The sequence below is a fragment of the Opisthorchis viverrini genome, assembly GCF_000715545.1.
Source record: "Opisthorchis viverrini unplaced genomic scaffold opera_v5_218, whole genome shotgun sequence".
Classification (NCBI taxonomy): Eukaryota; Metazoa; Platyhelminthes; class Trematoda; order Opisthorchiida; family Opisthorchiidae; genus Opisthorchis; species Opisthorchis viverrini.
In genome coordinates, this window is record NW_008751877.1 from 572,702 (window position 1) to 591,034 (window position 18,333).

Here is an 18,333-nt window from a genome sequence, read left to right on the forward strand (position 1 = left end):
CAGAAGCCCAACTTAGTTTAGCTGAAAAGCCAGCTAGACCTAAAGTTGCTAAGTGCACCATCTGAATGTTTTGTCGCGTCTCTAGCATAACCGCCAGAATAGAGAATGTTACCCGGTTTCTAAGGGGAATAGTGTAAGAGGATATGCGTACAAAATTTGTGGTCTTCTGCAATCATTATTCTTTCATGCAACGACCTGTGGAAAAATCTGGTATACATTTCCTAATATAACTAATGACTTGCCAAGTTATTAGATCCTGGCTAACCTATGGTTTCAAATAACGTGGAACAGAAATGAAACTGAGGAAAACAATGCTGTGTATTTAGCGTTTGTCAATGCAAAGTGTGAAGACGTTCATGGAAGATCAGCACTGGGTGTAATATGTTTGCGTGAAACCAATGTATTTTGCACATTCGCTAGGCCTATGTAATGGCCATTTCAAGTCAAATGGGATAATACAAGCCGCAAACAATACCGTGGCTATAAGAACAGTGAGGTGGAAACAAAGGTCGTTAGAAAGTGGTCTCACATTACCAAACTGCGTTGCGGCGAACATAAATCCAAATTCGAGTCTGCATGAAAGATCTGCAGCTTGTTGTCGAAAGATTCGATAAACGGTGAAGGAGTCGCCGAAAAACACTTACCGCTTTGTATATATAAGTCGCGAGAAGAAATCATTCCATACAGTTTTCTTTCCGTCGCAATACATTGAACACAGTGCAAGTATAGGACGAACAATGAAGGTCAATCACACTGCTTGTAAGTCTGGCGCAGCGTGGGGTGAAAGAATACGGTTGTTTTTGCCAGGGTTCAGGATCACCTGTTCCTTTGGTTACCAAACTGGCCCCTGGTCGAATTCCGTAGTTATTGATAACCATGGATGGCATCGAAGCTAACTATCCTATTTATATCAATTGACGTCCCTCGTTTTAACACGGTGTAATCAATTGTTCGCATCGGAAATTATCAGGGTATTTTTGCTACCCTATGTTCAGAAGTATTTTGTGTGCTGCTGATAACGCAACTACAGGAAATATTTTCATCCTACATAATAAGTACACTTTCTGTGGTATCGAGATAGACAAAAAGAACACAGTATTTTGTATATTTATGTTGGTTAAAGAGAGGATACACTACGTATAAGGCTGCTGAAAACACTCCGACTGTCCACGACCTGTTTCTCGCGCTTCTTTGGGCTTACCAGGTAGTTCCAGTTTCTGAGTTTTCCTAAACTTGATGGTAAAATTCAACTCATATTACACAAACTTAGAGAATACACTTATTTGCATGCCATTCTTGTCGTCACTGGGGACGCAATTGAATCTCTAGTTTGCAGCCGAATTTGCTGCACCAGGCCGGGTTATGCTTCAGCTGGGACGATAGGCCAGTAACGCAATACACTGTATTGAGGCAACACACTACTCGTAAGGTTACTGAAAACTCTTCGACAATGTATTGTTTCGCCATTATCCGAAAAGTGATCATTCCAAACCCATCAAGGCTGTCAAGACGTCAATTGGGACTTTGCTGCAATTCTCATGTGCTACTGATATACGGCTCAGTAGGTGGAAATAATAATTTACCGAGCAGCAGATATCAGTTTCGTCATTTGTTGTGATCACCAATCTCAGTGAATGAAACTAAATTGAAGAGCGACACTTCAAAGGTGGGTAGTAATGATGCTACTTGTGGAGGAAGAGTATTTGTTCATTCAGCCGCCATAAAAGCCGCCACCAACGAAACCGTGAACTCAGCACCCAAAAGAACATCGCGGCTTAACAGGAATGTGCCTTTGCCCACAAATAAAAACAACACCATAATTGTTCTCGGCGTCATGCTGCGAATACTCTGTCACCTGAGATTTTTTAAATGTTTACATAGGGTTACCGTAAAGGGGGCTTGAGGCACCTTAGATCCCGAGCACGTTAAATTAAACTAATAGCAGTCATTCTACGTTTGACTGAAACCCCCTTTATTATGTCACCAGTTAGACATTCCACCAACCTTGGAGGCCCAAAAACTGAATCATCAACTGGATTTGGTGGACAAGTCAAACCTGGGCTAGGCGTTTCATTTACCAGGAAATGTGCGAGCTTTGTGCATTGTTTTCTCTATCTTTGGGAGTAAAAATGCCCATTTCTAGTAGCAGCTTGCTTGTTCCGCTTTGCGCGTGCTGCGATTAACAGAAGTATCTAATATGATACCAGCATGGGCCACCATATATGCAGATATAGACAGATGCACACCACCAAGTATACAAGTCTGTAGAAATAACAGGATAAGGACGGTCAATCCACACCAAAGTGAAATGGCTTACATGTGACGCAGAGCTTGGAGATGTTCCGCCTTTCGAGGAGCTTTTTGGAGGAGAGGGGGAGTTTTCATTTTTTGGTGAAACTCTGTTGCCAAAATTTATTCTGCTGGGCGGGGAAGTGGATGTGGGTGGGTTGGAAAGTGTATCGGTATCTGATCCATCATTTGGATCGCCACGTAATCGAGCCTTCATTTCGCCCAAAAGTCCACGATCTGCGAAAATGATGAGATTATCATGCTATCCAATGAGAGGATGAAGCACCATTTTGTAAACTGATCGATGTATGCAACAGTATCAAAAAACTGAAGTAGGTAAGATCGATAGCTCCCTGTTCGAACGATGTGGTCTTTTCGGTACCATGAACACAAAGGGAGCGAATCTCACGAGTATTCAATAACAAAGTAACATGGCATGATAGAATATGTTCTGTACTGTTCCGTTCTCTACGAGTTTTCGATTATGAATGATTTTCCGTTATAGTCTTATGATATCTTTGTGTATATAGCAATGCGATTTAGCCACGTGCTACAAAATTTACGCACCGCAGAATTATTGCTTCCAAATATGTGGGAAGACTGATCTGCCAGGTGCACCGGCTTACTGAACCGTATCTAGTGATGAAACTTATAAAAACAGCATGCGTCTATGGTGAATTCTTTGGCATTGACCACTGATCTCGTCAAATTCCTCTTATGAACCTGACTAAGCAAGTTCCCAGAGTACTGCTGGCACCGCATCACGAGACTTGTATTGCCCGTCTGGTTGTGAGCAATGAACAACCCGGAGCGAAGACGAACAAATAAATACGTGAGTCTTGCACTGCATCATCGGTACGAAGTTCATTTTGTCATGCAAACAGAAATTCGAAGTTATTACGGGAGCTGCGTAATTATTTTCAAGGGCCACCGATAATTTTCAGCAGATGACTTTATTGTAAACGTGGACTGAGTGGAAGTGTGTTTGGCTCTTAAAGAGCAATTTGACACAGTCAGTATTGGGACTTGAACTATGGACGTCTGATGTTCAAGGTTGATTGGTCCGTTTACGTTGATAGGTCGGTTCACGGTGGTCTGACAGATTTGGAACAAGACTCTAGCTTTGCATGTCAGGTGTCAGAAGTTTGAATAAGAGCACGGAGCAGAGTATCCAACAGCACTGAGCCCTGATAAGGTCTAGACTTGAGTTCACTTCTTCGGCACGAGCCAGGTAGAGTAATCTCTCCAAGAGAAAACAAGCACTGCTCCGAGGAATGGAAAACTAAAAAAAAGTTGGGCTAATATCAGAAGAATCGCCAGAAAATTACAACTTTAAAGTTTTTCAGCTCTGTTTCTCAAACTGAATATAGAAATTAAATCCAGGAAAGATTGATTCAACCGAATGCTAGTTCTCAATATGTAAAATTATGGTGTCATCAAACATCTTATTTAAAACCCGTAATGATGGAGAGAAACGAGAATGGCTAATAGGGTAATATACCTTAATCGCGAGGTATTTGTGCCAAAAGTACTCTGAGTGGGGTATAGAGGTGTTTAAGTTATGTAGAGGGGAACAGTATAAACGTAATGCACTACTCATAGGGTTGCTGAAAATACTTCGACAGCCCACGACAGGATAATATATCAAAAACTGAGCCAGACAGATAACAGTTTGAATGAAGATCATGCCATACAAGTTGAAACGGCTTCAGACAGGGCGTGGTGAAGTGGGTGTTGTGTACATGAGAAAACTGGAGTAATGTCCCAAAGCGCATCGTTCTGTTTGCCGACTAGAGCAAGACCAACCCATGAGATTCCACTGCATCTTGAAATGTGCACCACCGATTATGCAGTAAGGCAGAGGTCCTCCCCAAAGGTTCCGAGGAAAATGTGTACAATGTGAGAGGACGCATGGGGTTAGAAGCCTTAAAATAGGGTTTTGCTGCAGAGACAAGTATCCGTCTTGTATTTTGGTGAAGTTTACTGCACTGTGAAGGAAACAACTGAGGTTATTTTTACTTATTCTACTGCGCTAGTTTCCAGGAAGAAAGCGTTATTTACAGCAGAGATGTTTTGAAAGAGATGTTATGATGCTGATAGCCTGAAACCAATAAGAAGTGTACATCGTTAGGTTTAAGAATGTTGAGGAATAGGCATCTTTCCCAAGTTCAACTCTCGGAGTTGTTCAGTCATACTCGTACATTTACATATAACTCGCAGAATAGATGAGTCCGCCCTTGTTGGGTGTGGAAGTTAGGAAAATTCATTGAGGGAAAATAGAAAAGTAAATATGAAAACATCGGGAGGGACTGGATTGGATTTTTGGCCAGTCATATCTGTCCAATTGGTGATTTGACCTGAGAAGATACTTTCTTCTACACCATCAGCAAACAGCCTTAGTGGTGCGCCTTCAGAAACCACAGATCTAAGGATCATAAGTGCATTAGATATGCGATGGCGTTGGTAGGTAAAGTGCAACAATTGTTTGCATTCCACCTTAAAGTATTCGGGAAAGTAAGAGTGCAAGTTAAAAGGCAAGAGTTGGTGATCCTTTTCATGACGACTTTTAAGCTATCTGTATTTCCGCAGCAGAGAAATACTGTTTTAAACTGGTAGCTACTGGCTCATTGAGGATTCGGGTGCACTGTTCGGGTATCGAGGCTGCGAGAACATTGCGTGCGATAATCTTTTTGAGTTTAATTTGCTGAAATTACATGCAGACCACACTGCCTTCTATATTACCAAACGGGCGAACTCATAATAAGTACCGGATATGGCGGATGGTCTTGAGCTACCGATGAGCTTGCAACTGAACTCACTTAAATCAGTGGTTTGTGTGGAACTGCTTCAAAGTATTCCACATTTCGAACGTATAACTTATTCACGTCATTAAAATCCCTGTGTTGATCTGGATCGTCAGTAATTTAACATGTATGTATGCTACCGAACTTATAGGTCGTCCCTAGTTGTCACTGGTCTCCTTCCGGTGACGAAAAACCACAAGTATTCGTAGTACTTCTCTCCACGGATGGCCAAGATAGAAAAAATAAATTAAATGACCAAATGTGTATCGAATGATCAGGAGTGGATATACTGTGCGCCGCTAAATCGTGATTCTCTTGAATCGACCCTTCTTTCACCTCGATCGATATGTATTTTCTCTGTTATCACGTGACCACTATGAGCGTCCACAATCCTGAATCGAATGTGGATATTAGTCGTCATGACGACAGCACACAAGCAAAGCAATACACACTTCACACGTTTGCTGGAAAGCATTTCTACCTTCCTGTGATTGCGTGTAAATTGTTCGTCAGGAATTAATCTGCAACTTGTAGGAGGTAAAGTATAAGATTCTACCGGACAATGCACATTCGTTGGTTGAGAACACTGGAACTAAATACAGTGCGAATAAAGTACAAGGGAGTGAACTTTGGTGGTCATCCTTAGTGACCAGAATGTTGGCACATGAGCATCGTCGTATTGTGTCATAATTCAACTGACATTTGTGTTTTCAAGCTTAACTTTCCCCTCTCCCGTGCTAGATATAGGTCACCAACCCTTTTAAGATGCTCAAAATATTGTTTTTACGCTCCTCATTTGTTTTTGTGAATCTGCTTCCGGTAAGTGTCTTTCACGTGTTGACGATCTTTTTATGTGTTTAGCCAATGTCTAGTCGAGGGGCGTCCAGGTACAGGTTGGAACCGGAATCCATTAGGGCATCAAAGAAGACATCACTACTTATTCATGAAGGAGTAATTTTGAAGATAGTCGATCTGTCGAAGTCCACAATAATGTCAATTACATTGAAAGGGGAGTATATTTTAGACAATCTGCCGTTCAGTATACTTCTATATCTAAGGTTAATCGGCGAAAAGGGCTCAATATTGTTCGAAGCATTCAGATCCAGCGCATATTTGGAGAGCAACGGATAATCTAAGGTTAATCGGCGAAAAGGGCTCAATATTGTTCGAAGCATTCAGATCCAGCACATATTTGGAGGGCAACGGATAAGTTGCGCGCATTAACATATAATCAATCTCCATACAAGGTGCTGGCATCTGTGTAGACCCGATGGTCGAAAGAAGAACATGCACAGGCATGTTACGTGCGTATACTAGGCTTCAAATGAAAGCATCACAAAGGACACCGATGCTATTTATCCGTTTATTGTCAATATACCGTCAAGCGTCATCAAGCAATTCCTTTACATAACATTGCGTCTACTCCAGTTAAGCTATATGCAAAGGTTCCCAGGGGGTTCTCATCAGTACACCGTCGAGATGGTATCCGATAACTTGATGGTATTCACTGAAGCATATGATTTATCATCCCCAAAGACGGCAATGTTGGACAATGAGTGAATAGCTTACATGTAAGTTGTGAGCAACATCGCATTTGTTGATCCTGAACTGAAAAATTCAACTATACAAAGCATGCAGGAAAAGGTGAGTCGGGACTGAAATCATCGAATTCTCGCACACAAGCTGGTACTGTAGTAACTTGGTTATCAGAAACAATCGTTTTCTGCGACACTTAGAAGCTCAAGCCCAGCACTTTATTTATCATTTTTGAAAATCCACTTCAGGCTTGGAGTGGATTGAAAGCTACAGTCTGACAGCGCCGTTAGTGCGACGCTTGTGCGAATTTCAGAATGGATCGGACATCGAAATCCCTCGATTATTCACAGATATTCAGAGAAGGATGTTATATAATTTAACACGGCTCGGCGACTCTTGAGAGGAAGAGCCAAACAACACCAGCTGAGGGTTTACAATCTATAAGAATCTTGTTTTTTAAATTTCTGAAGAATTTGTTTATTAGCGCTGATCTATCGAGCTTATGCATGAACCTAACGGTGTAGACAATGACTTGTAGGTTACATAACGCTTCATTTAAGTCACTTGCCACTTCACTGTGTGTAACACTGGGAGCGTGGCCGACTTTGAAAGTGGCGCCTCGTCCTTTTGTCAGACCCTATGGGTATAGGTGCGGTCACTGTCAGTTGTCCAGTCATGGTTGGCTAAGCTTAAAATTCCATCTGAAAATGGAGGCTCATCGCATTGGACAAGGCTTTTAATCCGGTTTCATCAAGTCCGAATGTTATACAAGGCTACTCTCTTGCGCGTTATATCACCTAGTTTGGTTTGCACGGGAACATGCAACATTAGTGGCGAGAAAGTTGTTCGGTCTTTACAAGCACATTGATTACAAGAACATTATTCTGTGCAATCGTAACTACTTACTGTGGAGCTATATAAAACACTGGGAGTGTTGAACACCTGATATCTACTGTCTTCTTCATCCCGTAGACTGAATTTTGTGTTATTTTATCAACACCATTCTTTGAACCCTTGCGCTTAGCTTTGTTCTTCAGTCAATATCGTCAGTCTTTTTCCGCTGCGTTTTTCCCACACTAAAACAAGCTACTGTAGAGTGGTAACCAGTTAATTCGAGTGTTGCAGGAAAACATGATATTTGATTTCAAGGGAAGTAGAAAACATAGACCATGGTGTCTGATGTTGGCAATCCCAACTCTGAATTAAGTCACGAAGTATGTAGCTACGTTAGAACCTAATAGCCAGGGAGAGAAGTCCAATGTTGTAAAATAAACAAGAAAGTCGCGGGATTTACATTTATCGCTAACGGTAAATTCTGGACAGAAAGTCTTGTCAGAAAGGCATTTAAACGGCAAGGAATTCTGTTTCCTTTCAGGGAACCACCACCTCGGAACCGAAGCCGAGGGGTTTTCTGGTTTACAGAACGATGGGATCTAGATGGAAACGCCAAGACACCATAACATATATTCCATACGTCATCGGTTCACATCGACTAGGTCAACACTAGTGACATATGTGCCGACGGAACTTGGTTTAGTCAATGGTATAGTCCAGGATTCGCTCCATGCGGTAAGTGTTGGGGCATATCACATTTGCATTAGGGCTGGGTATGAACTCCACGACATAGGTCCAAGCAAGGCCCAAATGGTGTATGCTGATTGAACTCCGAAGTGTGCGCCCGGTGCATGGGGCATTCAAGAAGTCGATCCCAAGCATCTTACCGCTGTTCAAAGTATACGGCGTCGCTACCGTTTACAATAAACCTGACCATAAATTCATTGACCCAAACGAATGCAGCACTATTATTTAGTGTTGCCGTTAGTCGAGCATTCTAATTACATTTAGATGGGAATGAAATGCACCAATTTTGTCAAATATTACCCCTTGTGAAGCTCGTGTTTTGTTTTTCTGCGCTGAAGATTAGGACGACAGAATCACAACACAAAACTTACACAAATGTAATATGGCTTATATCGTTACAGCTTAAAATGGTCGGATAGTTTCTTACATGTTACGTGGGTGCAACGTAACAGCGCTGCATTACGAAGATACCAGATGTTATTGCTTGAACATTTGTTGTAGGAGGCCGTATGAGTGCCTATGTTGATGCGTCATCCAGCAAATTAGCGGGAGGTTGACCGCATGGTGAACACGTGGTAAATGTGTACACCTCAACACTCTGGTTTTACGACAAATTACATCCGAGGAAAAGCAAGTAGGAGACCCTTGAGAAGAATTTTTGGACGAGCTACCAATTCCTTATTGAGGTTCACCAAGAAGGCTTATTCCTTCAGTTCCAATGAACAAATTTTTATTGAAACAGCAAACAGTATGTAAGTGGGCTCATGTACTGACTAGTGCACGAATCTTGTGTTCACTGTAGATTGATTCGAATGTCGGCCAGGTACTAGTGACAGTAACAATAATATCCACTATCATTTAATTGAACGTGCTGAGTATCGTTCCAGATGAAACATATGGGAGCCGATTTGCAGCACATTTAGCTGAAGTGGATGAATATACCCGTGGTAGTCATGGGAACGAAGAAGGTAGCGAACAAAGCTTGTTTTCTATGACTGTTCCTCTAAGCTAATACATTACAAATTTATATGGCAGCAGAAATCACGTGGAAAAGGTTAAGATCGGGGCTATGTACACTTTAGAGAAATAGGAATCGAAAAAAGGGGGGTGGATGAGGGATAGGTCAATGGGTCACGAAATCAGGTAAGTGACGTCAAAGTCAGACAGACTTGTGGGGCCGGATGTTTCGTAGGCCAGTTCAGTTCAACATCATATACCGGGTACCTCTGAACCGATCACGACTAGTACGATCCAGACTGCTATCGATCTTAGAGGCGATTGGAATCCGGCTGTTGGATCCGCAACTTTGCATCCAAAAGAAACTTGTGCGATTTCTGAACTTGAACTGGCCTACGAAGCATCCCGTCCCACAAGTCTGATTGACGTTGACGTCACTTATCTGATTCCGCCACCCACTATCCCTCCTCCAACTCCCCCTTCATTCGATTTCTATTTCTCCAAAGTGTGTGTAGCCCCGATCTTACCTTTCCCACGTGATTTCTGCTACCATATACATTTGTGATGTGTTAGCCAAGAGGAACAATCGCAGAAAACAAGCTTTGTTCGCTACCTTCTTCGTTCTCATTTAGCTGAAGGTTAGTACAATCGAGGGATTTAACTGCCACTCAGCTGAGTCTGCTGTCAGCAACAACTTAATATGCAGATAATCGTATGATAACTTCACCTTCAGTGGAGAGTTTTGTCTAGGCTAGCTTGTTGGGATGGTCAAGAGCACGTCATCTTTTATGCGCATATCGATTATTTTTATTCTGGACTACTTCGGAATCAATATGTTACAGGGAGTACCAGTTCTGAATCCTAGCCATCTTCAAAGTTATTGGTGGTTATATTTCAAGCAAATCGTTCTCTAATTTCAGACCGATTAAATATCGAAGCAAAAGTTTTTAGTTAAAATACGAGGGTCTAGGGAATAAGGGAAGTTGATGAGGTTTTAAGGGATCTACGTTAATTTTTTTTATTCAAAAACTTGTGGACCACATTTTTACATTATTGATGTGTCTGAATTTTTGATCTGACTGATGCATTCCATTTTATCACGTGAAAGCAAAGACTTCCTTTTGCTAAGACTCGTTGATTTCTGCATAACTTCACACCTGGTGTTGCAGCATATACCATCGATGTTCAATAATTTTGAGATCAGGCCTGTAAGTTCGCCGGTTATTTTCCTTTCCTTCGTAGAAGAATCAATGGTTTATGAATTAAGTAGCGTGAAATACTACTTCATTTGATTGGTGCAGCGAAGGGCGGTATAACCCAATTAATGTTTCAGTATATGAATAACAATCACAATAAACAGCCTCTTCACTGCACGTCACATGACTTCCAATAGCTTAATCATGCCTTCTACAGGTAACGAACAAAGGTTACTCTAAAGCTGTGTTCCGTACCTGACTGGATGGATTTGGTTTTCTCAGGATACCTAAATCAATATTCGTTGTTGATGTTCTCATTTAACTGAAAGTGTTGCACAAGGCCACCTTCGGTTTCAGTTGATTAGATATGCCAGTATCTCAATATATTGTCGGGTCGCCAATTAGGCGCAGTTCCCGGGTTTCTCCCAAACTTACGTTCTACTTGAACCCAAACTGAACAGATTTCGACAACTAATCTAATCTACATACGACTTTGCGTTTCAGTAGACTATAAGGTGGAGGAGAACTCGGGGACTGTGTTTACATTAGGATCCCCGAGGAGGGCAAAGACGGTCATAAACTGTGGAAGAGTTTTCAGCGATAATATGAGTGATGTGTTAGGTCCATAGAGTGCATAGCGTGGAAATGTTCATTGTGGAAAACAAACAAGCTAACGGGATGGATCTATTCTTAAGCTAAGACACTTAAACCAGTTGCGACTTACTTGCCCCAAAGAGCGACACACCTCCGGATGGACGAAAATTTCCATGCACTGAACTTCCCGGAGGTTGAAAATCACTGCTGTCATGACTCTTGCTCATACTTCAGAGCTGAAAAACAATCAAGATAAAGGATCACATCCAATAAACTACAAGAATGTTTGAATTCAAATTGATACCATTGAAGACCATGAAAGTCGTTGATTTCTGATCACAATGGTTTAGTCAATAAAATTACAAGTAATATACATGGATTTCTCGACCGCAAGTTCCCTTAGGCACTGAACATTAACAGAATATCTTACAATGTAGTTTCTCATACTCTTCCTCAATGTACAGAATTGCTCGGAGCGTTTGAATTACTAGCATGTAGAGCTGTTAGCGGTATGGATCACTTACAGGGCTAGCGTTGATGTTAGAGTAGTTCAGTCATCATTCTTGTGTGTTTACCAGTAGTATTAGCTGGCTCCTACTCAGTATTGTGTACCTTTATCCCCAGCGAAAGCTACCAGCCTACTGAAAAAAGGCTACCCAGATAATGGATGTATTTAAGTGCTCTGTGGAGTGTTTCTAACGGGTTCCACACCATATAAGGTTGTATAAGGATGTATATTACAAGGGACAAAAGAGTTTAAAAACAAACAGATGTTATTACAGCATTAGGATGGTTTGTGCAGATCACAGAACGATGTATATTCAAGGGACAAAAGAGTTTAAAAACAAACAAAAGGTTATACAGCATTAGGATGGTTTGTGCAGATCACAGAACACCGAGTAAGACAGATTATGAGTGTTTCACTCTAGCAGGAAAATCAACAGTCCATGTCAGAAAATTCCTCATTTGATGCAGAGAATGATGCCTTAATGAATACCGTTTTTCTAGCTTGCGTCCAAAGTGCGTTTTCAGTTTGAGCTGTGTCTTGTTGCACAGGTATCCAAATAGTTAAATATGAATCGCTCAGTAAAGCGTACCCGCGTATCATGACTATGTCTTGACACCATATCTGCTTAGTCTGAGGGCTATCAGCCTTAACCGTTGAGTTGATGTACGACGAAAAATGAGCGACATAATCCTTCTGAATGATGGTCAGCTGACACATAACGAACGTGCATGCAGGACTATAGAAGGAGACCAAGATATCCTAGAGCTGATTGTGATTCCGTTCAAATGATATTCAGGTTACACACTGTGTAATTCATTTTCGTTCTCATTTTCAACTGCAAGTTTTATAAATTATTTAGATACGGAATAAAACTGAGGCCCATCTACTCGAACTGCGTCTGGCGACTAGAAGACACGTGATAGTGCTCTGTTAGATGGTTTTTTAGTCGCTCGTGGTGTGTATGTGTTACCACACTGTAGAAAATGCTATCATTAAGCACGTCCTGTACTCGCTTCTTATGTGCTGTCAGTCCTGATGACTTCGTTAAACGAAATGCCACGGAAACTGATGCCTGGGACTCGCTTTACTGAAACAGCCGATCCAACTATTTTGTTTAAATCAAATCCATAGGCGTACAGGTATTGATGAAAGGCTATTCACTGGACTGAATCAACAATGGACAGAGGTTCTTCTGGTGCGTGTGCACTCATCGTCGCATATGAGCACGCCGGGCTTGTCGAGTCAAAATAAACGACGGTGGATTGCACCACTCTGCAACCTGCCAAAGGCAAACTTGTAAAAGGAGAATGAGGTTTCAAGGTTTTATCACTCATTTAGCCTCCCAGGTAAATAGTGAGGGAATCACATATGTCGACTCAAACGATGAAACCACTCTAGCCAACCAAATATACGCATAAAATCTTTACTTTTAAACTGCAAAAAAGTTCAAGATGCGCTGGACATGCATGCGTAATGTCTTGCCACTCTGTGACTTGGTGACGTTTGTTAAAAACATCAGAATATAGTCCCGGCTATCTGGGTTTACGCCTTTTCTAAGAGAAGTGCGAAGTCAGAGAAAGCAGATGTAATAAAAAATTGTCTACGTTACTATTGATTGGTTTTTGACTTTTGAGAAAATTTTCTGGGGTTGGGGTATCTTGTTGAAACAAAAAACATGTTTGTAAACGTCCGAATATGGAGTAAAAGTGTTCAGGGGAATCCAACACGCATTAAAACGAATCAAGGGTTTTGGGCGTTTTGGACCACATCTGGGAACGGTCTAACAAAAATAAGACTGAACTTGGTATTTTTTGGCTGCTGTATCAAGTGAATTGTCCCATGCTTGTTTGTAAACCGTCATGCTGCATTTCATTGGTGCCGTTCAAAGTTTTATTCATAAAATGCACCCATAAGACTTTAAGTTTGAGAATCTCTCCATATAGCACTATTTTTTAATAGCCTGGATGTTTTTTTTGCAATTTCCAGGTAAAACATCTGTTGCCTAACAACGAGACATCCGAACTAAGGTAAGGAAGCGCAGGACTCAAATTATACCTTGTTACTACATCGTGGAGCGCAGCACACATCGGATGTGCGACAGGGGGTTCGCTGTCTACAAAACATAATAAGGATTTCCGTTGCTAGATGAATTACACACATGTGTGCGAACGTGACGTCAGAAGACTTATATAAAGTCTAAAGTGCACTGCTTTGGAAGCTAGACGACTGATCTAAATGTTTTCAACGTTGATTCCTGATGAATTATGTTCTAAAACCTTATGAGAACCACTTTGTACAGGACGGTAGAATAGCGGTCTTCAGGAGGCATTTGTAGTCAGATTTTCTTTATTAAAAAGGCAGGTACAACTTCATTGTGCTGATGATTGAAACCGCTGCAGGTTGCTCCATTTGGTTTGTTCGTCAGGCCATTGGAAGTCTATTATCACCAAAGACCAGATGGCTCCGTGATGAAAAAATAAGATGAAAGTCTAGCCTTTTAAAGAGAACACTCCAAAACGAAGTTTATTTGATCAACTTTTAACTTCCCTCTGAGCTTTTTAGCCTGTGAGAGGAACTTAGATTTTGAGTACGAACCCTCTTCAGCCTCAGAACTATGTGAGTGTCTCTTAGTCAAGATTCACCGCGCACCCTCTTCCGAAGGCTCTTCATCCTGTTGTCTTCATAGACGGCGCTGAATTCCTTGGTCACTGCCCGTTCGAACCGTTTACAGTCACTTGGGAGAAGCAAACTGTTCCAGACGACCGAAATCAGTCAAAGGTGAGCGCAAAGAACGAGCGCTCAGAGCGAATGTGATAATCATAGAGTTTCTAAATGGATGTGGATGCGACAGTCATTGATTCTACTTTGTATAAAGTAGACACGTGGAACACTCGTGAATTATAAGTGAAATTTGAATGGGGCAAAGACTGTATCGGTCATAGGTTCACACTCCGCCTGATGACAATACCATCAATTGTTTTTGGCTGGTGTGTTTACTGGCTGTTCATCAAACTTGATGTCTGCCTTGCTAACTTATCGACACGCAAAAGGATCGTCTCTGTTTTCTCAAGATGTATATGCAGATTATCTACAATAAGAAAAGAACGCTGCACAGGACTTTTCAACCCTTCATTGTTTCAATTGAAAGACAAAAACTAAGCTTTGATCCTATTCTTAATTGAATTCGTTGGTACTCAGCTGTGGCGGGTTCCAGGACTCAATATCTGTAAGCACTCTTGACAAATTTGTCTCACATTTTTCACTGTGGACTATGGGAAGCCATGCAAATATGCATAGCTACAGAAGCGACCAATAAACCCAAAGTGACTCAAAAAGATGCCAAAAACTGAGAATGGAAATGGAAAATGGAGGGTCTGCGCAGGAAAATGCGTTTGCAATGTTCAAAACAAAGATGTGGAGAACGATACAAATCGGATGCAGTTTATGAGAACATTCCACTTCAAGTGATTATCGAGAAAACTAAGAATTAAAACTGAGCCATCAAGACATCAAAGTAAATAATGTCGGCTTATGGGCACAGAGGGACCATCGCTGCGTGTGCTTTTGACGTTACTGTGTTTTGTTACCTTTACTGATAGGTTTCTGAAGTTCTTTATTTATTTGCTACCGCTAGTCAGATTATGCGGGTAGCTGTTTGAAAACCTCGGAGAGCTACGATTCTGTGGTTTCAGTTTGTAAGGAGATTTGGTCGGAAGTAGCACCCATGTTACGCATCAGGAGAACGGTGGAAATTTTTTCGTAGATTTCGTATCAAACACAGATTCTAATTTAAGAGAGAACGGTTGTGAGCTCAAAGAAAAGAAGGACACCACTTGTACTGAAGCAGTTCTGATGTTGTAAGGGTGAAAAGTGATGCAATTCGAAAACATAATGTTGCGAAGCAAACAACTATGAATTTCAGAGAACCTTCTGTTGTAAAGACAGAAATAGCCTGTTGTTTGTGTAAAATATGTAAGCGGAAAACAACAATATTCCGATTTCACAGCGAAATATGCTTCATAAATCTACCCATCACTGCGTTCGATATTTGCTACACCCAGTTGGACCAACTTACAGACAGTGTTTGATCCTCCTAAACTCTATCAGTCGGTGAACTAGGTGGCTAAATATTCAAATCCTGTTGTCCAGGTACGATCACACACTTGCTCGTAGTAGCTGTTGCGCAAAACCGTCACAGTCAATGGTATTCCAACATCCGGTGATGACGCTTTCGAATACCCGACCGACGTAAAGGCGGCCACAACAGCTTTTTATTTAAACGAGTATATTCCTCCTCACATCATCGGTGAATGGAACTGTGTCAGCTATGATCTTTGTAGGACAAGTACGCGGCTTTTAAGCTTATAATGATGATAATCGTGATGATGTATCTAAGTCTACTTGAGTCGCTAAAACATTTCACCTGACGTTTGGTTTATTTTTTCAGTTTGAAGACACTAAAACTGTTAACAGCCCTTACAATTGCTAATCCTCAAAATACTGATTCGACCAAACTTCAGGTTTGATAGTCTGCAACCAGGAATGAGTCAGGATGCCAGACTGAATAGCCGAAAACCGCTTAAGTAACTTTTGACCTCGTGGTATGTTTTATAAATATACATCGGTCATTTGTTTTAATGCATACAAACAGAGCCACACCATGGGCAAGACATCAATGACCGTCAGCTGGAATTAAGTGTTTAAAACGGGCACCTTCTCAGCCATCTACCAAGGATTACAGAAAATTCACATTTGGCTCTTAGATATCCAATAAATCACTTAATTGTTCTGAAGATTAATGCCATGAGCAAAATTTGCCTTGATCGCAAACTTAAAAGACAGTAGAGAGTAGATCTGCTCTTGCTGTCCATCAGCACTGCAAATGTTTCACGGCGATTGATAAAAAGAAGAGCTTTTTTACACATATGCGTGGAGTCAGTTCATAAGGCTTTGAACGCCGAACAATTTAAAGTAAAATTTCGTCACAGCCGTGAGAGCCGAACAGGCCTAAAGAAGATAAGTGTACTATGGTGGAAAAGAATGCAACTTTCTATTGACCCTACTATGTTCAGTACCAATCAGCATTCCGATACATGGGTACATATCAAGGAACTGTTCGCATTATGCCTACTACTTGATGGAACACTGAAATTCGGTAGACCTCGGTTAACACATTCTTCTTGATCGCTTTTATGAGAAATAATTGGAGGAAGAAATAACTACTGGTGAGATTTATTGTTTTGACAGAGGGTCTGCAAACTGATTAGGGCACCCTCACCACCACTTCAGTGACCAGAGCTACGCAAAAATTCTGTGTTATTCACCGTCTGGTTCTCGCTGGACTAGCCTCAATGTCCAGAAACCTATCCTTTGAATCTTTGACACTCCAGTGGTAGAGAATTTTGTTTCGAATGAGTGAAAAGGTCAATTATCGTACACATTCACCGTTAAAAACACAACAAAATGAATCTGAAGGTGAAATATTCTGTCTTCTATGGTGTTGTATTAGAGTTATCCGTGCGGTACGTAAATTTACGGAAAGTTCGTGGACATTGGTGCAGTATCCTGAGTGCATCTTATTGGAAGGCAGAAGATTTGAGCAAAAGAGTGAGCAGCTCTTGGCACACCGAAACGACTTCGTCTTCGGAGCGAATTAACGCATAGAACACAGCAAACGACAATTCCCAAACTTTACGCACACATGATCTTCAATCTTTCTATCGCTATTAGCATTTTTGTCGTATTCTTCATCTTTATTATATTTTTTCTCGTCAACTTCGTGATTATCATCCTCAACAAAAAAAGCTATTCAGAAGTGGTGTTTAACTAAGCTCTAGCCATGAAGTTTCATATGGAAGTTCCACTTACGAATAATAACAGGAAAAATGCGCCAACCTGTTAATTTCGCTTACGTAAACGAGATTTTGATATTTCGTGACCAGGTTCATGCTCTTTGGTCTTACCTTGGTTTTACATGGGAAGTTATCTAGATGTATCTAGAACATCAGATCTTCTCAAGAATTAAATACTCGTTGGAAGTACGGAAGCTTGTTTCCTAACACGGATCTGCATAAAATGTAATTCACGAAGAAGGGCTGTCGAACACTTGAATATAATCCATTTTCTCTGCCATAGAAGCCGTCACGGGCCACCTGATAAGCAATCACGCTTGGTTGTTGTTCTTCTGCTTGGTGACCTTGATGACTAGCCTAGAAACGTATCGTCACACATTGAGAAGACGATATTTGTGTGCACTGGGGCTGGTTTCCGAATTTGGAAAACAGATCGAGGTCCCCAAATCAGAACCCAGTAATCTCACCCGCAGCTACCAGTATTTCAACACACCGTGAAGCACCCTAATCATTGATGTCCATCTGTCCATAATCTGCGAACATTATACGTTGGCGTGTCAGCTAGCAAATAAGTAAACGGCATCTGTCACAAGGAAATCAACCCTCAAATGTTATTCTCCGTTTGCTCTACCATGAGACAGCTAACAGAATGAATATGTCCAAATATTCTCATGTTTTTTCAGCCATTTAGGTGTTTTGTAGCAGTGGCATTTTTGTTGAAGGCTTGAAGTAAATCTCATTGGAAAATGGTTTGGGACACGTTCCACGTTCAAAGCAGTTGTAAGTGGTCTTCAGCAATCGCAGTAGTTAAATTTTGTCTTGGGTCTTACCGATCATTGCGGTAGCTCTAAATTTAGTTGAGTCCTTTCTCAATATGCTTGAAATGGTCTAACAACCATCCGTTTGTGGGAAATATAAAAATACTTGTTGTGTTTCACAGTTAAAGGAAAGTAGGATTTGACGAGAACACTTAATCTACTCATTCCGAAGAAGAGTTCTGTTAATCCGAGACTTGT

General features: G+C 41.2%; 1 protein-coding gene across 1 annotated transcript in view; it reads right to left on the minus strand.

The window, feature by feature from the left end:
• T265_08473 (hypothetical protein) overlaps nucleotides 1-18,333 on the minus strand; it is a gene marked incomplete at both ends in the record, with an annotated part of 45,103 nt that overhangs the window by 9,404 nt on the left and 17,366 nt on the right. The window contains 2 exons of the mRNA XM_009174285.1: nucleotides 2,318-2,526; nucleotides 11,088-11,193. Coding sequence (XP_009172549.1) covers nucleotides 2,318-2,526; nucleotides 11,088-11,184 — 306 coding nt within the window. The remainder of the gene's footprint in view (nucleotides 1-2,317; nucleotides 2,527-11,087; nucleotides 11,194-18,333) is intronic.